At 36.8% G+C, this 27,304-nt stretch overlaps 1 protein-coding gene across 3 annotated transcripts in view; it reads left to right on the top strand.

The window, feature by feature from the left end:
- RPS6KA3 (ribosomal protein S6 kinase A3) overlaps nt 1–27,304 on the top strand; it is a 77,731-nt gene that overhangs the window by 3,012 nt on the left and 47,415 nt on the right. For all 3 annotated transcript variants that reach the window (XM_075033421.1, XM_075033419.1, XM_075033422.1), the window contains one exon: nt 9,045–9,101. In XM_075033421.1, coding sequence (XP_074889522.1) covers nt 9,045–9,101 — 57 coding nt within the window. The remainder of the gene's footprint in view (nt 1–9,044; nt 9,102–27,304) is intronic.

Here is a 27,304-nt window from a genome sequence, read left to right as displayed (position 1 = left end):
TATAATGTATTTTTGTTTTGTTTTTAAAGTTGCATGTTTTAAATGACACCACCTTTAAAGCCTGTGGAATGATGCTGTCTTTTATTGACCGAGGGTCCACTCAAGATTTATAACAAGCATAGGTTTGTTTTTCATGTTGAGAGTGTGCCTGTTATTTCAAGTCAGATGCTTTCAAGCAAATTAAGTATTGATGATTTGAGTTTGTATTTGAATGCCTGAATGACTAGCCTGATCCTTTGATCTGTACAGCCAGCTATGCATATTAATGTCGACTGGAGGAGAATGAATACAGTTATGGCAGCCAAATTTTGGACACCAGTACCATAAGCAGATGCCATTTGCTAGACTTTCTGGGAAGCATTTGTGCCATCTATCTTTAGGAGTTTTAATTTAGGTGCTCTAAATCAGCTGTGGGAAAGTTCGTTTTTTTCCGCTGCTCTTGACAGGGGATTTGTGATCATGTATTTAGGTGTCTAAATCAATGGTATCAATCTCCTCTCACAGAATTCCTTGTTTTATCTTCTGTATCCAGAATTATTTGAACCTTGCACCAGACAAGGGGTACTAGCATTTAACAGTCATGCTCATGCTTTAAAGAATCTCATAGAATGTAATTTTTGCTTTGTAATTCCATTCTGATGTCAATGCAACATTCTCAATATCAATGTATACTTCTGGCATGGAATCTGAAATTTATCAGCCGTCTTGCCACCTGAAGCCATGAGGCTTGTTGTGACCGTCTCTTTACATTCTGTACTAGTCTGCGTGATCAGTGTCGTACTTACGTTCCACAGGAACAAAGGCTATATTTGCAGTCATTTCTTCTATAGCCAACACAGGAAACAATTCAAAGCCAAAAATGGAATCACCTAAATGGACTGGTCTATGTGGATTTTGAAGCCTATCCGTTGTCTCTCCATTATAGGCAGAATTCTCTGCAGCACTCTGCTATCACTTCTCATACAGACCTGCTGTCAGTACAGTGCATTCTGAAGTCTGGGTTTTTCACAGATGTGTGGAGTGACATTTTCTTACGTTGGGCTAAAAGTGGCAATTGGCAATTTAGTTCTCGCCTAAATAAGTAGTATACTCTGTATTCCACAAACTGCTGTGATGGAAGGACAGGTTAACAGATGTTATATATCTGTAAATACCGTCTTCAGGAACACATCATCTGCATGAAAGATGTTTAAGGGTGTGCGTGGGGCTTCTTCAGCTTTTTCAGTTCCTTAATGGTACAATTTTACCTCTACTGTTCTTTAGTTAACACATTCCTACTGCGCAGCGTAGTACTGATGTCCTGCTGTCAGCTGGGTGGGCTAGGAGGGGGCAGGTGATTTGCTCTGCTGAATTCAGTACCTTCATGCAGTATTCTGTGTGCTCCGCGGCTCTTGGTTTCCTCACGGAAGGTGTTGAGTTTGACTTCTTGAATTGTTCTGTTAGGGTTTTTTATGACACTGGCAGTTCTTGTAATTGTTTTGTTCATTATAGCGTGCGTAGTATTTCTTGCCACAGCTGGGACACCTAACACAAAGTAGATGTAAGCAGACTGACATGTTTAAAGGCATGTCTGTTGTCTTTGAATTGATTGTGATCTGTCACACTGACTGTCATTGTTTGTCATTTGAAATGCTCGACTTAGGTTCACAATGATACATAGAATAAGGTGGGTGTTTAATTATTTCTTAACATAAAAAATACTACCTTTATGAGTTGATTGATCTTGGCAGTTGGCAGATCTATCAACTTTAAGAACTCTTTCAAGATACTGGGTTTGGGTTGTGGGTTTTTGCGGGGTTTGGTTTGGGGGGGGTGTGTTTTGTCGTGTTGTTTGTTTGTTTGTTTTTCAAATATAATTTATAGCCATATTCCAATAATGAAACTTTTAAGCAGTTTTCCAGGCAAGAGTAAAACCTTGTAATTGTTTTTTCAATCTTGGTGACTTTCAAGAGGGGAATAATTTGATCAGTAAAACTGGATTAGTTAGAATTCTACTCTTCAGGGAGTTTTTAAGTTTAGATGAACTGAAGTGGCTGATGACTGCAAGTATTGTGCTATACGCTTGCGTACATGATACTGTGCTACTTACTCTCTCTTTATTCTGTGAAAGAAGATTAAATGCCTCATCCATTGGAAATAGAGGGGGGGATAAAATCCTGTGTAACAGATGGGAAAATGAGGCTTGACAGCTTAGTGACCCTACCTAGCATCATTCCAGGTGTCTCTTCTAGAGCTAGGAGATGAACTCTGATTTCCAGGGACCTACTCCCCTGGCTCAACCACAAAGTTGCTGCTAGCTAGTTCTTATCCGTAACAGTTACCATATGTTCCCTTTGATTCAAGGAACCCCCTGTGGTATGCTTAATGCTCCACTTAACTCTTTTTGGAGGCAATGTGCTGCCTTTTTTATTTTTAAAAGTTTATTTATTTATTTATTGAGTGAAGCAATTAAATTGTGTAGAAGGTAGCATGTGTCTTCTAAATATGTTATTATTGTCTGGCTCTGTTTAGTGACACAATTTCTAAGGTTCTGTTTAATTAAATTAGTTAAATTTCCATTTAACATTTGATTTCAAGCATTAATTTATCAGAACATGCTTAAGTATATACAGAAGATGTGAAGAAATGGTATTTTATTGTGATTTTAAACGTCTTTGTCCTGCAGTCTCAAAAGGTGGTGGTTTCAGGATGTAATCAGACCGTGTTGAATATTATTTGTATTATTCCTTACATAACGTGATTGCCAAACTTAGTTACTGTTAGAACTTTGGCTTGCACGTTAAACAATTTTTTTCACTTAACAGGGAGTCTTTTTCCTCCTGTCTTCCAGCAGTTGACATTTGTTGTATAGTCACCTTGGAAATCCTGAATTTTAGGAAATAGTGAAGTTGCTCCATAGCTTAGTTTCTCTTAGTAGAATTTATTAAAATAGGTAAATGACAAAATGAGCATAAAAGAGTAGTACTTTAGTTGATTTCAACCATTGTTGTTTATCGTGCAGAGAGGTTTTAAGAAACCCGTGTCTGCTTTCTAAGGAATTGCAGCAGTCAGCCTTGCTGTGCCCGTTGGCTGCCCCCTGACTCGCGGGAAGGACCTGGCACGTTACTCCCGTGTGTGCACCCCGGTCCCCTTTGGAAGGAGCCCAGGCAGGCACAGGGTGTTTCGGTGGGCCTGGAACAGCAGCAGGCAGGGGTGGTGAAGCGCACCTGCCTTCTCGTGCAAAAACAGTCTTGGTAATAAGATTTGTATGCTGTCAGGTGCTAGAGTCTCTCTTAGGATGATGTGTGCGAGCAGAGAATGAGTTTCTTTTATTTTCGTTTGTGCAGCAATGGCTGGATATACTGAAGTAAGTGATTTTTACTTGTATATTTCTTATTCCTCTTTGGAGCAGATAAACAGAGAATAGGTGGTGTGTGTTTTGTTTTGTTCTTTTCCTAATGCTGCTGAATTGATGTATTAAGTGTAATAATTTACCACCCATACAGGTAGGGAACTGAATGAAAATTTCACTTCCCTGTCTTTTTTCTCTGCCTGAACAAATGAACATACACGATTGGAGCTTGTTTTAGCTACAGAAAGTGGTTGGCCTGGACAAAGATTTTATGATACTATATGTCTGGCGTCTCATATAATGCCATGGCACTTGTCTGACTTCAAGCTGAGTTAATTCAGAGAGCTGCAAGCTTTTTTTTTTAGTTTCATTTTCTGACCTGACTTGGCACAGGGCTGGACAAATGCCAGCGCTGAGGAAAGCATCACAGTGGAGGAAAGGGGACTGCTTTTCTGTATTGTTAAACTATACTCTTGAGTCATATTAGATAAGAAGGCGGTAGTGTAAAGTAGACAGAGTTTACGAAATCACATAGTTAAAGTTACCGGAGTATCCTAACTTAAGGAAGTTCGGCTTTGTACCTAAATGATCTGCTTGTTAATGGCTTATATCTCAGGTTGATTGTCTACAGGGAGGCAAGTTTCAATGTCCTGCTGTTTTTTTTAATACTCTGCAAAGGAAGAAGTCAGTCACCTTAGTTAATAAAGTTTAGAATAAATTATGTGGAATTAATGGAACTTTCATGAAGTACAAAGTTTTTTGTAAAAGAAATGCTTGCAGTAATTTTGTTTCACAAAAATAGTAGTTTTCAAAAAAATGAAGGAGTTTTTAATACTTGCGTGTACTATTTTTGACATAGTATATGCAAAACATTGATTATATGCTATGAGAGAACAGCAAAAGAAGTCTAAGATGATAGCTCACTTCTGCTACTTACATAAAATAAGTTTTAATCAGGTCAGGATTTAGGTAAGTGCTTTGAATCTGTGTGGCTTCTCAGCTCAGGACTTAGGGCACAAGTCATTAATTCAGATCCTGTTAAAACCTTATATTTTAATTAAGCACTGGAATAGATTGTGAAAACTCTATTACTGAAGATTTAAGAAGGGGTTAGACATAAACATCTTGTGAGGGACATTGTAGGAATAGCTGATCATGCCTTCGTGCACTGAGATAGATCGCATGACCTCTCAAGGTCCTCTCAGTCTATTTTCAACTATTTTTCTGCGGACCTACAAATTTTTTCTCAGGGTAGCTCATTGCTGCTTAGAATAGCAAGTTTGAGCGTGTACAGTTTGAAAGGCTTTTACTGAATGTATTTCCATGCAGCTCCTTGTGTTGCTAACAGCAAATTTGTTGTGAATGTTTCGGTGGGAATACTGTATTCCGTACTGCTTTGAAATAAGCCAGATGCATTGTTACAGCTTTACTCAATTCAAGCACGGTTCTTCAGCTTTATCTGTCAGTTGAGAGTCCCTTGAAAACACCAGAGTGTAAGTGCTCAGATCTATATATGGTAGCTGAAAACTAGGAATTACCTGGGAGAAACTTCAGACTTATCCAGGTAATTTATTTAAATTATAATTCCAAAGCATAGTTAAATCGTCGCCTGTATTACTCATTGGTATGTTAAAACTTATAGATAATGATTTTTAAATGGTATGATTCAGATGTCTTATCTTGTCTGCTTGTGTACTCAAAACATCATCCTGCACTGATATACAGTACATAATTCTTGATTTGTCCAATTGTTAAGTCTAAGAATATAACACTTTTAAAATTACAATTACAATTTTAAAATTGTATCTTAATTGGGGTGTATGGTTCTGCTAAAAGACACCAATTACATGGAAAAGTCAATAGTTATATAATATACTGAACTCTGTTAATAGTATAAAGACTGGGTACTAACTCAAATGCTCAAGCCCAATATTAATAGGAAATATTGAGGTTAATGGCAGAAGAATTATACCAAAACCTATGACTGTTATCAATTTCATAAAGGCTTTTAAAATAACTGACAAACATAGTCGGGTAAAAAAGTTAAAATATTCGGCAGAGAGGCTACTTAAACATCCCAAAATAGTCTAGCAATAGTCTAAACGCAAAGCAGAGTTGTTTTGGGGGTGGAAGAAGATATTTGGTAGTGTCTAATATCAAAGAAGCTCTGGGGACAAACTTATGTCCTTCAGAAAAAAATTCTATTAAACTGTAGGAAAGAACATAAAGTTCAGCAAGGTAAGTCCAAATTAGCAGAACTTTGATTTGCAAACAGAATGTGAGAATAGAGATATTAAACTAAGTATACACTTGAAGTTTTTAGATTATCTGTAATATTACTGATGAAACTAATGGGAAAAATAGGAAAAAATGAGTCCTAGAGGAAACATAATGATTTGTCCACTTAATACTTCAATTAACGGGGTTTAGATACCTGTAAAAAAAAAAACAAACAGTGTGATGGGAATGATGGGTACCTGACATTATTATTAAAATAAGATATTCTGCACCAAATTGTTAAGTTCAGATTGCTGTTATGGATGCCAGGTGGTGTGTTTTACATACACCTTATCCATGTGGGTCCAGTGCTAATCAGAAGGATAGATGGGAATAGCATTAGGTTTATTGTGCAGGTGCCCACGATAGTACAATTTTGCCAGGGTTTTGAGATAAATTGGATTTCTTGCAGTAAATGTTAGAACCAAAATTAAAAAAAAAAAAAAATAAATTTACAGTTCACATTAAGACTGTAGATCAATATACAGTTGTAGCGTGTAAAGTGCAGGATATTCCCTGCTTCACAAAAAGTGGTTAATTGATTGTGGGTGGGATGTGGGCTACATTTCTCGAGGTACTCCTTTCTTACAAAGGATTTAGTATGATTATATTTTCTCAGTGCCAATACCCTAACATATGCCATTTCTTGCTACCTCTTGGTTCCTTCCAGTGCAGTTATTTATGGGTGTGTGTTACTAGTCAAGAAGTGAAATAATCCTTTTTTTTTTTTTTTTTTTTAAAAAAAGCTTTCTTTAAACTGTCTTTTTGCCAGGAAAATTAAGCACTTGATTATATCCTAAGAGTTCAGTGGGTAATTTTTGATTGCTAGAAATATTGATGGTTGATTTCCTGTTTTGTAGTTTGACTTTTGTCTCAGAGGTTCTGTTGGTTCATATGGGGGACAGTTATGTACCAGCTGCCTGATGCAAATTCCCTGATGTTTATCTGCTTTATGCTTATTTAGGAAACCTGTAGGATCCCTTTTGTGTTCCTGTCCATGTGACTTCAGGAAAACTGCTGGAACCCAGCTGTGTTTAAGCTGATTTCTACTAATTTAGTGAAATGTGGCAACAGGCTTAAAAGCTTTTGGGAGTCAAATTTGTAGCTAACTAAACATGACTCTTTCTGCTGGAAAACGGAATAGGAAGCGGAGTTTGTGTGGATTGGATGAGCATTTTGTAGGTTACCTTTATGAGGGTTGTATACCCTCCTTTCATGGTGTAAATTGATTGCTGATGTGCTTAGGTGTAAGTAGAAACTTTCTGTGGACCTTTTCTGTTATTTTTCTTATAGTTCTCTTGTACTTTCATCTGAAATATATTCTACTTTTGGAGACAGAGTACTGGAAATAACCAGATCTTTGATCCATTCTGCTTCCTTAGTGTCCCACTATGGGAGGAGTGCAGTTACGAAGAATAATCAAGGTCTAGAGTCTCTGTCTTTGAATTAAACCGATCTGTACATGTGAAAGATATATCCAGCCTTCTCCTATTCTGTATTCATCAGACTATTATATCTAGTCCCAATCTGTTATGTCACTGAGACATGTCTTTGGTTCTATTTAAATACTAGAGGGAGTCTACACCCAGCAAAATGGAACCTGTTTCATTCGCTCACCTCTTAAGCATGCTGCTGACCTCCTCACTCCACAGTGGTTTAAATATTGCCACTTCCAACAGGAACCTTTTGGCTTTACATTTTAACTCATAAAGAAAGGCAGTACGCTTTGTAGACTTTCTGAATACACAGCTGCTTTCCATTTAGTAGTATCATATACCAGCAAACCATAAATCATATATACATATTCTTCTTTACCTTACATGGCTCAGACTGTTCTGAGAAAAACTGGTTCTACCATCCAGTGATTCCTTTAGCATAATGATTGCTTGGGTAGACCTATTTAAAAAGATCTTGCTAATCCAGTGATCTGGCTCAGACATGACAGCATGGCGCACATGCTGATTTCTTGAGTTTGTTCCTAGTTCCAATAAGTGTGTTTGGAATGCATTGCTTGAATTCAACTGAAAAGTAAGTGAAAGCAATGCAGAATTAAACAGGAAAACCAGATTGTACAAAACAGTTCATTTGTGTTGCAAAACTTTGCTGTGATTTTCCTGGTGGTCTGATAAAATGTTGAAAAAAGTCAACGAGGTTAAAGATCAGAGCCTTTTTAAAAACAGAGGTTGAACATTCAGTGTATTTGCCATGTTTGAAAATTAGAATTCATAAGTGGTTAGGATTTAATCTGTCACTTCATATAAAAGATTCTCCTCCAGCCATGTGTAAGCTGGAAGACTATATTAATCAGAAGTTGTTACAGAAAAATGCTAGGAAGGTTCCACACAAGAAGTCTGCTGAAAAACTGAACTGTGGGAAGGAAGGTGTAGAATGAAGCTCAAATCTCTGAATCTCTGAGCAGCTTTTATTAACTTCCTGACATCTAGAATATATGCATGTAACTTTATTTTAAGTAAATTAAGTTCCGAAAAAAATAGATTAATTGGGCTTTGTGTTCTCTAGAGAAGCAATGCACAAATGAACTTAAATTCTGCCTCCAGTGGTAATCAAAAATGTAACCATTTTTAAATGTTTCTCATTTGTTTCTAAAATCATATTGAATTACTTTTAAACTTTAAGAGCAAACTAAGTATTAATCCCTCAGGTGATAGCCCATATCGTAAATTAGAAAATACATATTTTCTAATATTCATGCTTGTTGTGTAAGCAAGGTCATTCTAAGTCTTTCTGGGTAAAGTGTCTCTTAGAAATTCTCCAATTATAGGAACACTGACGAGGAAGAGAAAGCATTTGTTGACCAACAAGGTATTTAAGCTTTTTTTAAATCTTTATGGGTAAATTTCAAATTCAAAAGCCTATTTCTGTATGGCTTGTTAGAATGGTCCTTAGAAAAGTACAGAAGGTAGTAAATGCTGGATAATAAAATTAGCATTGTGATCGTAGTTTTTGTAAGGTTATACTGTACTTATAAATGTTCTTGAAGTAGTCATGGTAGAGTAAGGACTGACTTGCTACATAAGGTCTTGCTCTTAGGAATAACCCGTTTATCTGTTCTTGGTTGTGGCTTTTTGCTGTTCAGTCTTCATCAGCTTTAACTCTTTTGCTGAAGTTGTAGCACTGGGAAAATAACATCTAGCTGTGTGGAAGTAAGGCTTCAAATGCTAGATTATTTTATATATTTCGTACAGTGACTTCATCCAGTTTGATAATACATGAGGGTCAAAGCCAGAGTGGCATTGCATGCCAGCAATAAGCAGTCTTCTATGTTTACTTTCAATTACTTTTTTTTTTTATAGAATATGGAGAAGAGAACACTTGATCCTGTACGGTAGCATGCTGTAAAAGCACACTGACTATGTATTTACCTCTGTACTTGGATTCAGCATTTCTAGTAACTTGCTGTGTCTGTTTCTTACAGAATGGACAGCAAATTGTGGATGAACCTATGGGAGAAGATGATATCAACCCACAAACTGTGAGTAAAAGATGGTTGTAATAAAGATAGATGGGACAATATTGTAGCACACTGATATCACTTAATTTACAGGCAGTTTGCCACTGATGTTTTGTAGTTTAGGTTTACTAGACATGAGGTGCAATCTAGGATCCTAATATTTTTGAGATAAATTCTTTCTCACTGACTTGCCTGGTTCTGTATCCTACTGTTTGTTCTGATGAACTTTTATGCTTTCCGTAGTAATTTTTGTACGATATAGGCTCTCCTTAGTATTTCTAGTATGAGGTGGGCTTTACTGTGGAAAGCACAAAGCTGAATATGATAGAAGTTATAATTGGCTTGGGGAGTGAGAAGGTTTGATAGTAAGATGTGGCTAGTTAGAGCATTCCTGAATAGGAAGGGAGGTTGAGCTCCTCTTCTTATCTTGGCAAACCTTGAAAACATGTAGTTCTTTTTTACTATCCACTTTTCCTAGTGCCAGCAAGCAAAGCACTTCCATTGGCTTCTGTTAGTCTCATCAGTGAATAGGTGAAAATATTTTACATCTACAAAGTATGTTTTATTAATAATTAAGTTTCAGTTGTGGTCGTGTCACAACAAAGGATTATCTCATGGTTAAATTCCACACAGACTCGGTTGCAGACGCATGTGCACTTACTGTATGAAATATGATTCTTTCAGCATGGCAGCATGCACCATAGCTTTTCCCCTTCTATTTTGATAAGCAACGTGTAACAGCAGCCAGCACCTTTGTTTTTCCATACTGTCATGAGATTTCTTGGCAGTATCTGTCTGTGCCCTTTTTGTTGTTAGCATTAGTCATTTCTTATTTTCCTTATTGACCTGTGTAAAACTAGATTATTTGCATAATAAATCTTCATTAGCCTGGAACATTCTTTCTACTACCTTTTTCCATAGAACCCAGAAACGAAGATTCAAAGTTCTAGGTCCTCTTCCTGGGCTTCCTGTTGAAAAGTTTAGATGTGTCACATTGGAGTGCATTCAAGAATAGCAAAGCTAGTCCATTGAGGCCCAGGCATTTCTTAAGTCTTTCCTCTGTTGATGTGGATTCCACTTTTCCTCTTGTGATGCTAATTTGGCTAAGTTGGAGTGCAAGAGAACTTCTGTTCATTGGTTCAGAGCTGACAAAGTTAAGGGCTTCAGAAATGTTTGCATGGAGATACTCAAAGATGATAGCTGTAGGTATCGATTTAGATGGTGACTTAAGACCCCTTCCCTGCCTCAGATAAGATGCTAAATGCTGAAACGTGCTTAGTGAAATTTTCATAGTGATGCAACAGCCAAAGGCAGAGGCTGAACTATTAATGTAGATCTTGAGCGTTTGCTGTAAATCAGATCTGGACATTAAGCATTAGAGAGCCATGAACTAATGCACTGTGAATCACACATAGGAGTAGAGTGGTTACTCTGAGCTTGAACTAGCCAGTGAACGCAAAAAAAACAGATACCTATCCCTTTTTTCTTCCTTCCCCATAACTTTTTTAAATTTCAGTTATCTGTATATTCTAAAACCTCATATCTCATATTCCTTTCTGCTTTCAGCTTTCAGTAGTCTTTCAGGGGAAGATCAAGGGTGAGGAAGGACTGCGAAGCTAGTTTCCATTGCTCTTGTAATTGAGAGGCATTAATCAAAGAAATCCTTAACCCAGGCTTCTTGAAAATAGAGATTGCTGCTGAAGAGAAGATCAGAGTCAGGAAGGTTCATTGATAATTTGTTTAAGTTCCTTACCTTCATGTCAAACTTGCAGTTTACAATATTTCATAATGTGAAGGTACCAGTGAGTTCAGGTTTCTTATTGTGATGCCTGTGACTTTTTCTCAGACATGAAGGCAACTTTAGTAGTTGTACTTTTGTGTCAGAGAGTACTAGCTGACTGTGAAGCCTGGCGATAAATGGCCTTACCAATAAAACACAATTTTTCAACTCCACATTTTGTTGGAGTTTAGAGTTCATGTGCTGGTATTGCATATTGTGCAGACTTCAGATTGTGATTAGATGGTCAAAGCTGTTTCCAGCATGGAAACATGTTTGCAGCATGGATATAATTGGAATGCCATAGCAGTTTCTCTTTCTGCTGAAGTTGTGGACAGAGGCAGTTTAGATAATGAGTGGAGTTGCCTTTTCTATGCTTGTCTTCAAACATACCAGTAACAGATGTAGCTCTTAAGCTGATATGAAAATTAGGAGATTAAAAGTCTGCACTATATAACTGCTTTTAGTTCTTCCTCAGAAAACACAAGGGTCTGCTGTCTTTAACAACAGGGTGAAGAAATAAGGCAAGGGCTGACAGATGACTAAAGCAGTGCAGTGTTAAAGAGTAAGAAAGGAACAATATTTATGCAGTTAGAAGGCAACACCAGAAGGAGATAATTTGTTCTAATATTCTGCATAACATAGACTACAGTGCTTAGTTGAATTCTTGTTTGAACTAGAACATCTCTTTTTGGGAAAGTGTTCAGTTTGGGTTCGGTTTGTTAATATATTCTGACTAGTGTCCTTGCTTGATGATAATTTCCATGTTTTGAGTCTGTAACTTCACCCTCTTCCTATGAGCTTTTTTGTTTTGTGTTTATCTGCTAAAATTGTATTCTTTATCTATTGTATTGGGTTTACATGACAAGGTTTCAGTAGCGGGGGGGTGACCCACCATGTCAGACAGAGCCAGTTTCAGCTGGCTCCAAAACGGAGACTGTCAACAACACTGGTGGCATGCCTCTGTGTTAACATGCTTGCAAAAGTGTAAAAAGCCCTGTGCAGCAGCTGTGAGAGTAAGGAGTGAGAACATGTGAGAGCAACAGCCCTGCAGACCCCCAGGTCAGTGCAGAAGGAGGGGAGGAGATGCTCCAGGCGCCGGAGCAGAGATTCCCCTGCAGCCCGTGGGGAAGACCACGGTGAGGCAGGCTGTCCCCCTGCAGCCCAGGGAGGTCCACAGGGGAGCAGATCTCCACCTGCAGCCCAGGGAGAGAGGACCCCACACCAGAGCAGGGGGATGCCTGAAGATGGCCGTGATTCCATGGGAAGCCCACGCTGGAGCAGGCTCCTGGCAGCACCTGTGTAGAGAGGAGCCCACGCTGGAGCAGGTTTGCTGGCAGGACTTGTGACCCCACGGGGGACCCACGCTGGAGTAGTCTGTTTCTGAAGAACCGGGCTCCATGGAAAGGACCCACGCTGGAGCAGTTTGAAGAACTGTAGCTCATGAGAAGGAGCCACGCTGGACCAGGGCAAAACTGCGAAGAAGCAGCAGCAGACAGTGTTACAAGCTGACTGCGATTCCCGTTCCCCATCCCACCGGCGCTGCTTGCGGGGGAGGAGGTAGAAAAGCAGGGAATGAAGGAGTGAAGTTGAGCCTGAGAAGAAGGGGACAGTGGGAGGAAAGGTGGTTTTAGTTTTGTCTTTGTTTCTCACGATCCTACTCTATTTTTAATTGGCAATAAATTAAATAAATTTTCCCCAAGTTGAGGCTGTTTTGCCCATGATGGTAATTGGTGAGCGATCTCCCTGTTCTTATCTCGACCCATGAGCTTTTCTTCACCTTATTTTTTCCCCCTGCCCTGTTGAGGAGGGGGAGTGAGAGGGTGGCTGGATGGGTGTCTGCCAGCTAGCCAAGGTTAACCCACCACAACTATCAAATTTCTCTTTCAGTATTTGGTAACTGCAGGATTACTTACAAGTAGTTTCCTGTACTTTCTTCAGACATTCCCAAACTGCTGCTTTTTTGGGGAGCAACCCATTTTAACACAGTATGACCATCAAAAAATTAAAACATTTCTCTAATACTCTTTCTGTCATGCTTGAGCTACTTAGTTAAGATTGTTTTAGCTTTTTAATGCCTCAGACCAGTATTTTAGGAACCTATTTTGCATTTATTTCTAGGTTGTGGTGAGTAAAAAGTTGTGAATAATGATGTAAAATAATCTAGAGTTGTTTTTTTTTAACAAAAAATTACTGTGGCTGCTCAGTCAGTTATAGCTGGAAGCTAGCCTTTGCTGTCTGTCAGCTAATAAAATACTGCATCAGCTGGGTTGTGATATTCTTTCAGTGCTTCATATCTGTTTTGGTGCAAGATACTGCTGAAACTCATTTAAGTTCTTCTGTTTAACTTTGCACTGAAATGGACTTAGAGCACTTATGTGGTCACTGGCAATTTATGAAATTTCTCAGCTGTAACTGAGGACACTAGAGTAAACAGGCCTAGCGTGTACTAGCACATGAGGTAAGAAGATAAAATATTTCGGTAGGTGTGTAAGGGATGCAGGTTCAAGATAGTGAGTTGCTATAGTTCTGTGGAGATAGAGGCAGGTGAAAACTTGAAATACTGCATCCTTTTGCTGTGTTAAGTGTTTGGCTAGTGTGCTGATAATGCAAATCAGATAAGAAATTTAAAATAAATATTTAAGCCTAACAGTTCTGTCTACATAGGAAGCCTCTAGTATTCTGCATATCAAAAGATAAATTTCCTTTTTTTTTTTTAACATCCCTTTTCTTTTGGTCAAAAGTAAAGTTAATTGGCAGGAGAGCCTGAGTTGCAGAGCTTTGATTCAAATTTGGTAGTTTGTTTTAAGAAAAGCAGGAGCTATAATGGTACATATCTGTTTCTGAGGAGTCCAAGATATGCTGTATGGTTAAAAGTCTCGCTCCTCTTAAAAGAGGAACCATTCAGTGTTCTAGTTTTATTACAATGACTATACTGGTTATATCTGACTTTATAGCTTGCTGTCAAATTTTTTAGCTGATATATCTCAGATGATCTGGGTTCAGCAGGAAATAAATGTAAGAACAAGTAAACAACTGGCTGAAGCTTGACCTAATGCAAAACCTTAAGTGAACATTACTGAAAGAGGTGAAGCTATTTTTAAAGCCTTTTATTTGCTGCCTTTCTCGCTCTTGTACTGTCAACTGTTGCTTTCTGTAGCTCTGTGTCAGTAGAGATTGAGTAAATGAACTGAGCAAATTAATTGTTTTGAGCTCTTACAATCATGATGCATGCTTTACTAGTTAAATCTAACCAGAAACTACAGCTAGTCGAGCAAGTAACTTCCCATTTTGTATATATGTGAAGAGCATATCATGTGTGCTGTGTTCTTTGTTATGATCTGTTACATGGATTACATGGATTTAATTTAGCTGTTAAAACACTTAATACAACTGTATTACCATCACACTCTACTTAAGTTTAAGCATAATAATAAACATACAAAAATACTAGGTTCCAAAAATTTGTGAAAAGTTGTTCTCGTAATACTTTGTAAATTGCAGAAAAACTCATGTATTTTTCTTTTTGGTAACCTGCTAGGACTGAAGATTACTTTTTTCAGTACAGGCAGGAGTGGAACCTATTCAGGCTCAAACAACTGGGATGAAAAAGTAAACTCTCTCTCCAATGGAGGTGGTTGGGTAATATTATTACACCTCTTGTATGCTTTGGTAAAACTTTAAACAAAACCCCACTTTTAAATAAGAAGAATTAAAGTGTAAAGCAGTATATTAAAATATGCTGATCTGGATGATGATGAACTAAATGTCAGTAGCTGTCATCCTCTTACTAAAAATATATAACAAAGCTAAGTAAGACTAGTCAGTGGGTAGTCAAAAGGTAGTGTAAGAAATGCTTGCAAAGAAAAGGCAGTAGTTAAAAATGAGGTTTTCATTTATTTTTCTTTAGTAGAATTTAAATAAAACATCTGTTTGCAGTCAGAAGAGATGAAAATTACGACCTTTGTCTTCTCAATCAGTGTTTTAATAGAAGAGTTTGTAAGGAAAGTGTGATCTTAGAAAAGGCTTTAAGATACATTAGAAAAATAATTTGAAGCATGTGGACAATATAGTCTCTTCGGCAAAATACTGAACTTGATCAGCCAATTATACGTAGTAATAATGTTGAGATTCTCTATTGTACATGAACATATACTGTGCAATTTACCATGACTCTATAAAACACTGGTCAACCTGGGGAGGGCAGGCAGGGAGCTGTTGAGGTAAGGACAGGGAGATCACTTACCAGTTACAGTTATGGGCAAAACAGCCCCCTGTCACTCAGGCAATAATACTAAAATGGGAGTAATCTGGGGTAGTCTCGTTTGTTGTGTCACCATCCATGAAAATAATGAAAGATAAGAATATTAAAATGAAGTAATTCAGAAAAAAAAAAAGGCAGAATTAAACTGAGAAATGTTTAGATTTTAAAACATTTGGGAGAGGCTTTTGCTGATTTTTAGTTTCACCTTGATTTTTAATGTTATAGCATTGTACTAGTGAGAACTCTTAGTTTCAAAAACTTTGCATTTTGGCAGGTTGAAGCACTGTTTCAGGACTGCTCCAAACTTCTTTTGGATATTGCTATTTGGGTGCTCAGTAACAGTTTCCTATTGAAGGAATAATCTTTTGTTAACATGACAACGAACATATTTCTGTGATTGTTTTGATATGTTTGTTTTCCTTTTGCTGGTGTAACCTTTACATTTCCATTTTCTGTGTGTATATTTTTGTCAGTTTTTTGACATAAATTCTTGGCTCTGTGGTACAGGTTGTAAGACATAGCTAGAATTTCTTAAATATTACAGAAATGTTTGGGTTCACAAGTATTCGTAGACCACTGAGTTTGGGATTTCTCATTTTTTACAGACTGTTACTTAATTTTAGCTGAAACAGCCACTTGTATAGCTTATCAGTAGTAAAACAGTGACAATTTAATATTTTTGCAGTTTTGAAAGATGAGGTATACAGTCAAGTTATTCTTTCACATTGCTTACACATTCTTGAATATGTGATTATTGCCTGTTTATATGGAAATCAAACTGAGGAAGCTTTCTTTACAGCCATAGCAATGCAATTGTTTGAAACCGTAATATTACATAATTCGGTATAACACCATGTTCCTTGTTACGAAGTAAGTCATCGTTTCTGCTAAAGCCAGCCGATAACCTGGCCATATAATGAGACAGTGTCCACTATGTAATGGAGTGAAGGAAACAACCTGGGTTAGAAATACTGAACTCGGAGTTTAAGGTGGTCCATAATTCTTACATTCCTTCTAAAGTATTCTACTAAATATAGTTAAACATAGATACATATGTATTTAGTTCTATTTTACAATCAAATAACTTGATTCTTGAGCAAATAAGTTTCCCAAGCAAACCATTTATGTCTGTAAATTTTGAATCCAGTTATTACCTTCTTAATGCCCAGATTTTCCTTTGTAAAAGGCAGAATTCCTTTTTTTTCTCTCTAATGTAGTGAAATTGGAAGTTCATTATCTTCCAAAGCACTGTGCTGTGCTGCAACTTGGATGAATTCTGCTAGAAACTTCACGTGAAGTGCATGCATCTTACCTGTGTAAGAATGGACTTGGTGGTCCTTGCATAAGAAATTACAGCATCCTTCTAAACAGTGCAAAGCTTTTAGTCTGAGATGTTAACTGTTGGATATCAAATCCATATAAAGAAGGCAAGCCATGGATTATTTTTTTCCCCCAAGATGTCATCAGGTGTTGAGGAAAGATTACAGCAAAACTCTTTCACTGATGTCTTCTAATGGATTTTCTGAGTGGCTTATTTCGCACTTAGTGTCTTAGGTGCAGCATGCTTTCTGGATCTTGGTCAGAAAACTGAGTAATTTGAGAGTGTAAGCAACATTAGAAGTCAAGCTGCTTACTTGTTACATGAAGAGAAAACAGATGGTAGCCCTGAAAAGCCTGTAAACTAGCAGATGGAAACTGCCACACCCCCTGATTAATAGAATATTGCTTCTTTGGCTATACAAACATATTTTTTTTGAAAAGAAGTATATTATTCAGCTTCTGAAAACTCCAAAAAGTAGCTCTCTGTTCCTCAACTGTTGACCTTCATCAAATGAGGGCTTTTCATTCCTTTTGTGTACTCCATCTTTGTTTTTTCCAGATAATTGAAGGCAATCTGTACTACAGAGCCTTGCTTGTCTAGCAGCATAAAGACTTAATTTGCATTATTACACTTCTCGGACTGATAGTATAGGAAGATTGTCATTCCACCTAATGGACTCCACTTAGATGAAATGCTTCAACTTTTTCTGGTTATGTGTAAAAGTGAGCATCCCACTGTGGTGTGTACATTTTAATCAATCAAACCTGTGGATTCCCTCATATTCTATACTGCTTTGAGGGTTCGTCCAGCATCTTTCCGTTCTCCTGCTATCCGTGGCGGCTGAGAGTCCCATTCTCTTGAATGTCTGGACAGCAAGTCTGATGACATTTTCTCTTCATTCTTGAAAATACAGAGCATCCAGTTTAAAAGAAGAGGAGGGGAAGATGGGAGATGAACTCAGTTTATATTTCTGTACTGGAGGAGGAAATGCATTGTGCAAGTGGGGTTCTGCAATTGACAGAACAGTCACTGACGGGCATAGCAAATCCCTTTTGTTTTGGAGGCAGTTGTGTTCCGTGATAAACATGCATAATACAAATCTTTATCAAGGACTTCGAGGTAAGGGGAGCAATTTGCTGGAGCAATTTGTCCCTGTTATCACAGACTTCCCTGTTGGGGATTGCTGCCCTCTAACCTGTCTCCTTCTCATACGAAGGCATGTTTAAAAGGGCAAGCTCTTTTCTTAGAGATTCTCAAAATGAATTATGTAGCATATATCTTAATGTTTCTGGTTGGCTGGTAGTGCTCTTTGGGAACCATGCAGGCTTTATTCTCCCAGAACACAAGAAATTTCTTCCACCTGCTGCAGACCCATGCCAGTTATAGGAGAACTATTGTTGTGAAGTAACCCCGCTGACCCCTGAACATTGTGCTTTGTACTTCACTGGGAGGTCACATAAAAGGTTTGGGAGAGCAGTAGTCAGTAATTGTACAAATGTTGCAGTTGAAATGCCTTATTCCTGTCACCCTTAGGAGATACAGCTTATCTGCAGCAGAATACACTCATACCCTTACAGCAAAAAGAGAAGAAAATGCTTATTTACCCACAGTATCTTTTCATCTTTAAAGAACATTGTAGTTAGTGTAGGTCTTACCACTTACTCTCCATTTCTGCTTTTAGCTGTCCTTGCTACCATAGAATTTAATTTAGTGATCTGGGGACTCCTGCTCACTCTGCTTTTATGCATTCATACATGTTCTTGACAAGGTAAGGCAGAGAGTTTGGATGGTCTCCCATTTATGTATTTAAATTTGTTTTAAGTCTTCAAAGTGTAAACAACTATATTGCTGTTAAACTGCAATTGTCGAGATATTTCAGTTTTGAGGGGGAAGTAGCTGGAGGTTTAAAACAATTGAAGAGAGGAAAGCTTCAAGTAATTTTTGTACTTGAAGTAATTTTATGAAATACTTGAAATCCTTGTGTTGCAGTAACCTCCTTGTGTTCAAGAAGCTTTGCTTATCCCGAAACAAATACCAAATCTCTTTTCATGCTGTGTTACTGCTGTTGTAGTAGAGGCTGTTTCTTCCAAGAAGGCTATAACACTGTAAGACTGTAAAAAATTACATTGTAATTGAGGACTCAAGGTGTAGTAGTAGTTACTGAATCCCTGTGTAATCTATAATAATAATTGTGTATATTCAGTACATAGCATTTGAAAGAACTATCCCTGCGGAAGTGACATAAAGACCCAGAGGAGTACAAGAGAACACAAAAAAGGCACATTTTTGCTTGAGGGGTCCTGATAAAGCCAGGGTCTTTATTTCATCTCTGCATTTGGGCAAGAGGGTCTTTGCTCATGCTGGGGAGCCATATAATCCAGGTTTTAAAGGCAAAGTTAGAAACCGATACTGTAGACAGCCAGGATGTGGTAATAGAGATAGAAGCAACATATTCTGTCACTTAAAAAAAATAAATTACTGGCTTTGCCTTCTGAAGAGGAATAAAAATCTAAAAAAAATTGCAGTAATCCAGATATTTGTTAGAACCCAATCAAAGGGGGTACTTTGGAGGGTTTGTTTGTCTTAATGTCTTGTGCAGGAAGAAGTACGGTATTTTGCTATATGTTTCCTTTGGTACAGAGACACTAAATGGAATCACCTGGATCTGTTTATAGCTGAGAACTTGTATATGCCTTTGTCTAGATGTTGTTACTTGCCTTTATTTATTCATTGCTTGAAGAAAAACAGTCTTGCTCTGTATTTTAATGGAGCATGCACTGTGTCATTCAGTGATTTTAATAAATATCAAAAAAGCTGAAGATACTGTCAATATTCAGAAAATAACTTCCATACTAAATCTAGAGAGACATCAAATTAAAAACTTCATCTCTAGCTGTTCAAAGTAATTAGATTGAGTTCTAATTCTTAGAAACATTTGAAGGTTTTTTTAAACATTGAAAGAAAGCTTAGGTATTTTTATTACTTTAAGAAATTTTTCACTCTCTACAAAGCAGTATAATATTGGTGCATATGTCAGACATTCAAGCTGGGCGATCCAATTGAAATAATTTCTGCAGTCTGTCTTGGCCTAACCTCTATAACATCTGTGTAGCATTTTCTATGTGCAGGATTTCAAAGGGCTATGCGCAACGTCAGTTTGGTCCTCTTAACAACTCTAGTAAATAAAAATAGTCATTAAGCATACGCATACTGCATTCTCTACACTGAAGTCTAAAAAGTAGTGATACATGATATGTTAAAATATTTTGTAAAATTAAGTAAAAATTCATGAAAATACAATTATCACATGTAGGACTTAAAATAGTTGCTATTCTGCTTAACTAGTGAAGTGTTGCATAGTAGCACGATTTGTGAAATAGATGTTGATTTTTTTTGTTCTTTTCTGGGAACCAGGAATAAATAACATCTGCAACAGCATGTTGCTATCAGGCAATCTGCTTAAGTTTCCTGTGCTGATCTCTACAGCATCAGCAGCATGAGTACCACTGCTGCCCAGTTTTTCTTTACCACGGGGGGGGGGGATCAATGTCTTTTTTTTTTTTGGAGACATTCCCCCCCCGCCCCGCTTCTCTCTCCCCACCCCCCAACTGTGTCTGACTTGCCTGACAGGAAATTTTCTAATTGCCGGAACAGCTGGTCACAGCAAAAACGCCAGGGTTGGTCTTCCCTGCTAGACTTATGATCGCTCAGTCAGAAAATCTAAACATCATGGTTTCTTAGTCATGTTTAAGTTTCTGGCTCTACGTGTTCGTTCTATTCGGGTGAGCTTAGTTTCTTATTTAAAAGAACCAGGGGGAAAAGGGGAAATTTTATTTTAATTAAACTTCTAATTTCAAAGCAATTTTAGTCTTTCACTGCTTTGGGAAGAGTGCTGTTTGTATACAAAGCCTTTTGTATTTTCTTAAAAAAAAAAAAAAAAAAGTTTGTGGTGGGCTCATATTTTGTAGAAGTTTCTAAGGTACCTGTTGATAATTTAGCTTTATTGGGAAATTTACCTGTATGTAAATACTGTAAAACTTACTTTTTTTTTTTCCTCCAGAAATGTATGAGCTTAGCTGTATGTTAAGTTTCCTCACTGAGAGTCTAGTTTTATTAAAAATGTTTGTATGTTTAAAATTAATACTTAGTGGTTATTTTAAGAGTTACATTTTCATATAGTACTTTAAACTGTAAAATATGGTTATATGTGGAGTGACAGTTAAAATAACTCACGCTTATTAATATCTTAAATTTACTTCTGAAAACAATATTAAGAGTAGTGATGCTCCTGCTTGTGTTACAGTTAATGTTACAGTTATTTCAACTTTTAAATGATAATTTAGTCATAGCAGACATTTAATTGGTGTAATTTGTCTTGTTGTTGAGCATATATTTAAACATAAAAGGGTTTTTTTAAGTTGAGAAAAATTTCTAGTGAACTGTATTATCCCAAGCACTGTTTCCAAACTATTTAACAATATATGTAAATATGCAATGTGACAGAGCACTTTGTTGAAACTCAAATCACTTTTCATGTTTCTCTTGCTGTTAAGTCTGCAAATAGTTTTCAGTGAAAAAAACCAACAAAACAATAACCTTCTTGTGTACTGTCTTAACATCTTAAGTGAAGCAGGTCTAGTAATTTGTAAATAAAAGGGATAGTAATTTAACACCTACTAGTCTATGTACTTGTTTAAACTTCTCAATATGTGCTAGAAAATGAAATTGAATTTGTTTCCCATAACTGAAACACTAAAACAAGACATGCATGTAAACCAATAGAACTTAGGCTGCATTATATACAGGTTTTTTAATGTAAGCCTTGTAAAATAAACATCTATCAACTCCTAGTCCTGAATTACAGTTCTTTTCCACAGGCAACATGAAAGGTATTTCTTAGAAATCTCTGATTAAAGAAACCGGCATTTTATCTACTTATGGCAGCTTGATTATATTGTCTTTAACATTGTGGATTTTAAAATACTAGGCAGTGCAGACCAAACTAAGGGTTTTCAGTCCATATAAATTTTAGATTATACTTAGGATATTATCTCAATAAAATAGGAATTATAGCTTTCATAGATTAGTGCTGAATGTGCTCGTGGATTTTTTTTAATCATTGATTTATTTATTTTTTTTAACTTTGAATTATTTTTTTAATTGCAATGCTCTGAAATGTTAGTGCTTACAAAGTAGGAACAAAACTCATATCAAAATTACTGGGAAATGAAAGTTCCACCCAATGAGTATTTTTTTCCAATGCTGACGTACACAGTCTAGTTCATGAGATAATTTTGTGTTGTTTGATCAAAAGACAACTGCATTACAAAACTGCTCTTGGTGACCAACACTGAGCTTTTAAAATGCTTACAGGAATTCCTCAGCTTTACCTGCTAAACAACCAAGTGCTCACAGTTGCTTTGGGAAGGAAGGAGTAGAGTCCTACTTCTGTCCTGACCTTTGTCTTTTTATTCTGAGGAGGGAAAGCATCTTCATAATTACCCTCCCGGCCTGACCAGCCGTGTTGATGCAAGGGGCCTCATCTATCCTTTCTTCTTGCTCTGAGACATGACTCATTCTTCAAACTCCTGTCTTGCTTCATCTATAACACCAAAAGAATGGGAGGAGTTTAGTCTCAGTAACCAGGTCTGCAGTCTTCTTTATGTGAGTCGGCTACCTGGAACAGGTGTGGACGTAGACATCCTTCTAGATCTCAGAACTGTTGTAGCAGAAAGCCAGGAATGGAAAAGAGTAGAAAGTATAGACAGTAAGGAACAAATACAGTGATTTTTCTTCATTATGTCTTCATTATGTTTTTCTCTTAAAGACTTAACAATTTAAGACTTAATTAAAAAACCTTGAAACTAAACATTTGCGAATAGAGTTTGCTTTTAGGAAATCTTATTTTCTGTCAGGTATAACAATAGATGCCATCTGCCAACAAGTAATTTGAGGTCAGCTGAAAGTGTAAGTTTTTCCATCTTTTAAAAACAAGCAAAGACATAAATTGTGGGAAGCTACATTTCTGACTTTAAATGTCCATGTTAACTAGAACATACTTCTGCTCTATTCTTGCTTTTCTTTGGTACTAGTATAAACCAGACAACAAACGCAGAATATTCTTAAGTCAGCTTGACTTAATGTTGTGCATGGCAGTGCTTTGGTTTTTGTTGTATTAGAATAATTGCTACTTCAAAAGCAGCATTTTTAATCAGCTTTTTAGAACAATTGTTTGTGTATGAGCATTTAAGTAATCATTAGTTCTATTAAGTGACTCAAATTGAATGTTAGTCACAAATATAAGGAATGTTTTTTGTTCCATGGTTTAGATCACTAACATTGCTTAGTGAAGTAGTGGGAGACTGTGAAATGCTTGTTGGACATTGGATTTACTCTTTTTTTAAAAGGCAGTTTTGAATTTAAAGGTAGGTGTATAATGAGTATAGAATGTATGAATGTATATAGAATGTGTCTGAGATATTTAAAAACACCTAGACTGGTGCACTCCTCACATTTTTAACTCCCATTTTTATCTTAATAAAGATTTCCATAAGCTGTCATACAAAACGTAAAAGTAATTGGTTTTCAGTTTGTTGGCTCTTTTTTACTTCAAAAAGCATAGCTCGTATGGGTTTTATTTGTTCAGGTAATACTGAAAATTCATCCTACACTCATAACAAGTTGGGAAAGTAAAAATGCATCTAGGAGACTTCCTGACTCAAGGGAGGGGAGGAAAAGGAAATTATGTATATGAGCTGGGGAACTGTGCCAACATTGAGTCATCCTTTTAAAATCACTTGATATCCAATAAGCTTACTGTCCTTACAGGACATAACTGCTTTATGTAACTTCAGCACCAAGGTTTAATATCACAGTCAATATTTCAGAAGTGGTTTCATTTGATTATAGGAATCAACATTATTCTGCCTGTGACAGAAAAATGTTTTGCCAAATACAGCAATGACCAGCTGAGCTCTGGTAAATACAATGAAGGCTAACAAAGTAGTAAAAGGAAACTTGCAACCGTGGTTGGAGCAGCGTTAAGTAACTTGCTGGGGAATCCATTTTTCTGTTTTCAGCCTTATCTTCACTTGTACTGAATGTGCATGTGCCTTCAGAACATGCATTTGTCTAGAGGAAGCAAAACATTCCTGAAAAAGATATTGAGGGGGGTGAAAACAAAGCTGCTACTTCCGTAACAAAAATGGAAAAATCTATGTAGCTGCATACCTAATGCTAACAAATGAGAACTGATAAAAACAGTATTTTTTTCTGCTGCTCAACTTTCAAGTGGAAAAGAAGGTGGCAGTTAGCTCTTTATTCATTGGATTTGCTTTTTTGAAAATTGTATGGTCAATAGAATAAACTGACACAGCAGTGAGTTTGTTGGATAACTTAAAATTCATTAGGTGCAGCTGAACAGTGTTAAGGGGAAGTACACTATGAAATGTCCTTTTCACTGATAGAAATTACTATTACCTGTCTTATAGGAAAAGGATTGCACTTTAATACTGTTGAAATATTTGTATCTTTATCTCAGAAACTTAATGCTAAAATTTATTTTAGGGCTGTTGTCTTACCTTGAAAGATGGCTAATGTTTGAGGGGGGGTATTCACCAATACTGGCAATATAGAGCTGACTTGGTTGTTGTGATTAAAACTAGCAGAAAGATTTATTTTTTTTCTCTCATTCTGGTTCCTGACTGTATGGAAGTTGAAATTCCAGAATTGTGAACTTTCCTAATGGTGATTCTGGCAGTTTCTCACGTGTAAATTATCACTATACAAAACAAATATACAAAACAGATTCTAATCCATTTTAAAATGTTATTTTAAATGGAAAATATTCACAAAACAGTTCCTGGAAGAATTTCTGGTGGGATCCCACCAACATTTCTTAATATATTAATAGTGTCCATTCAGAAGGGGTGTTAAAAATACTAATATTGGCACAGTTAAATGCTAAATTGTGTATTAGGCACAAAGAATCTTGCACAAGTTGGGGGAGTGACTTGACTTTGGCTGGCAGTGACTCTGAAAGGACTAGCAATGCCACTGAGCACTCAGCTGAACACAGCCTCACGGTCGGTGCCTTAGCAATTGCCGTCTCTGCAGGTCGAGGCAGGAAGATTGTGGCTAAGAGTAGTATGGGGCTATTGCTCTATAGGCAGAATAAAATCAGTCCATTGTTGCTGTGTCTAGCAGGGATGCAAGGGCTTCCAAAATGACATTAAAAATCAAGTATTAAAAATAAAAAATTATTCAGAGAAGACCTTACAAGACCAGGAGCTGGAAGGTGGCTTTACAGCGAAAAATCTGAACAAACCCTTACTTATCTTAAGGGGCAAATTAAGTCCTAACTAAGTCTGTAAGTAACTATAGAAGATGCTTCTGATTGTACCTTCTTAACTCTGTTAAGAGCAGTACAGAATTAACAGATAAAGGTGAAACCTTGGTAATGTTGGAACCAGGAGTATCAGCATTTGAGTTAATTTCTCCAGTAGTTACTTAACCTGGCTTAGGTATTAGAACAGATTTTAATTATTCATTGAGATTAAAATTTGTTAATCTGTTTATCTAATGTTTACCTTAAGTCAAAGTCTTAACCCCCCTTTTACAGTTTTTGGTCAGCATGTCAACAATGTTTGCTGTCCAGGAAGAACTTTTTTTTGAATACAGGACCTGTCTAAGGATTTGTTGCATATGCCAGATTTCCCTCCTGCTGGGTTTTGATGAACTTGAGTATGTATAGCCATGTCTGTCCTGGCCATCTGTGCCTCCTATTAGAAAAGTACAGTTTATTTAAAAGCCCTACTGAGAGGCAAGTTGCTTCTCAATTCCCAAAGCAAACATACTATGGTATTTTTTTGTCCAGCAATCATGTCGTAAAATTCAGAGGTTTTATTTAAAATGAGTGTGAGGGTTAATATTTTATCCTTGTTCCTTTTTTATGTCAGTTTTGAAATAACTTCCATCTCTGTGAGATGCAGAAGGGTTTGGTATGTGGCCTTTTACTTTCTCTCACCATGAAACCTTTTATTCAGATGTTACAGGTTTGGTGTTGTATTTCTTGATACATTTCATATAGGCAGCAAGTGTGCAGAGGGAAAGTTCTTTGATCAGTGCTTAGTCATCTGCCAGCTGAAATTCACTGCACTGAGAAGATTTTCACCTACATCTAGGTCGTATTCATTTCATGGGAAAGTGAACATGCAATCTTGTTTTGCAGTCACTTCTGTCTCTTTTATTAACGGAATACGGATGTTGTGTGTTATCTTTAATATCCCCTTCCTGATGCAAAGGACTCGAGATAGGATACAGTTATTCATGACACATCTCACAATAAGAATTTCTGGGGTTTTCTAAATCTATATTTGAACTTTTTTATAAAGAGAATTTTCTCAGAAATCTGTTTCAGAGTTAGTTAGAAGCTGCCAGGTGAAATTTGGGTATGGTGAAGGAGCCATTTATTTTGTTTAGCCTTTAACTGCTTTTATTCCCTTTTTTGTCATCAAATAAGAACACCGATTTTCTACTATAACAGGCATCAGAGCCATCAAAAATGTAATGTCGAGCCTTTTGAAGTGTTTTAGCATGTTAAAAATAAATGGAATGTTCTTTCAAAAAGCCTTAATCTATAGGTACTCGTAGCATATACTGCACATACTTATCTTTGCTCTTGATGTTATAAAAATTAAACTGCCAGTTATACTGTGCATAGTTGACCATGAGTATATTTTTAAAGTACCACACTGTTATAATCCAATGAAACCTCCTTGCCCCCAATCATCTTGTTGTGCACACATACCTTTGTTAAAGATCTTACTTTTGGATGTCTTGCTTTTGGTTAACTTTCTATATTGCATCTGATTTCAGTTTAATTTCACTGAAGCTGACAACAGAGACGATGCAGTCAGTGTTTCTGTTCAGGATGGGGCTAGTTTACTTTGAGCCACATCCCATTTGACCTGAATGCTTTGGATGTCTTAAGCTGTAAATGTTTCCCTGTTGTTTGGTTTTTTTCTTACCTTTCCAGTTTTATGTCACTTCATGACTTTACACTCATTAAATGTCACCTATGTGTAGGAACAATTTAAATATACCATTCCATCATTATTATTATTATTATTGCTGTTAAACTACATTTTTTAGATAGCTGCTGCTTTTTCCCTGTAGTGTAATCTATTCATATCATAATTTTAACTTACACTTTCAGTATATTGAAGAGTGTGTGCTCAGATCTTTGTCGCTCATTGTGAAGCTGACAAACTAATTTCTCTTATGCTATCATAAAGGGTTAAGTGTTTAAAATGTTTTTCTTCATATGCACATAATTTTGAGTACCCAGAAAAGGAGGAATATGTCTTCTGGGGACATCTTTCCTAAGTAAGCATTCCATACATGACATACCTGCTTATTCTTTGATGTTCTGTTTAAGTTAATTCACACCTAATTCTTGCACGTATTTGAGAGTAGGGTAACTTTCTTGTTGAATTCCCTGTTTCTGTCCCGGTGTTTCAGAATTTTTTTGTCAGGCACTTGTCATTATGCATGATGACACTGGGCTTATGCATTTATTCAAGAACCTGAAACTGAGAATGTAGGTGCAGCAGGACCCCTATGGTGTTTGGATGTGCTAATGTTCCTTATTCTGGATAGCCTTCCTCTTCTTGTTACGAGTAAGAGCATAAATCTGATCCTGTGCTGTCTATTTAGATGATTCAGAGCTTTTTCCTTGTGGATTATTTTGTCAGTGTCAGAGCATACATTTGAAATAGGTTTTTTTAATTATTTTAATCTTTAGTTGGTTGTTTCTCTGTCCTTTTTATATAAAATTTGTAGACTTAGAATGCTTCTATTTT

This window comes from Buteo buteo, chromosome 8 (assembly GCF_964188355.1).
Source record: "Buteo buteo chromosome 8, bButBut1.hap1.1, whole genome shotgun sequence".
Taxonomy (NCBI): Eukaryota; Metazoa; Chordata; class Aves; order Accipitriformes; family Accipitridae; genus Buteo; species Buteo buteo.
This window is presented reverse-complemented; position numbering and strand designations above follow the sequence as displayed.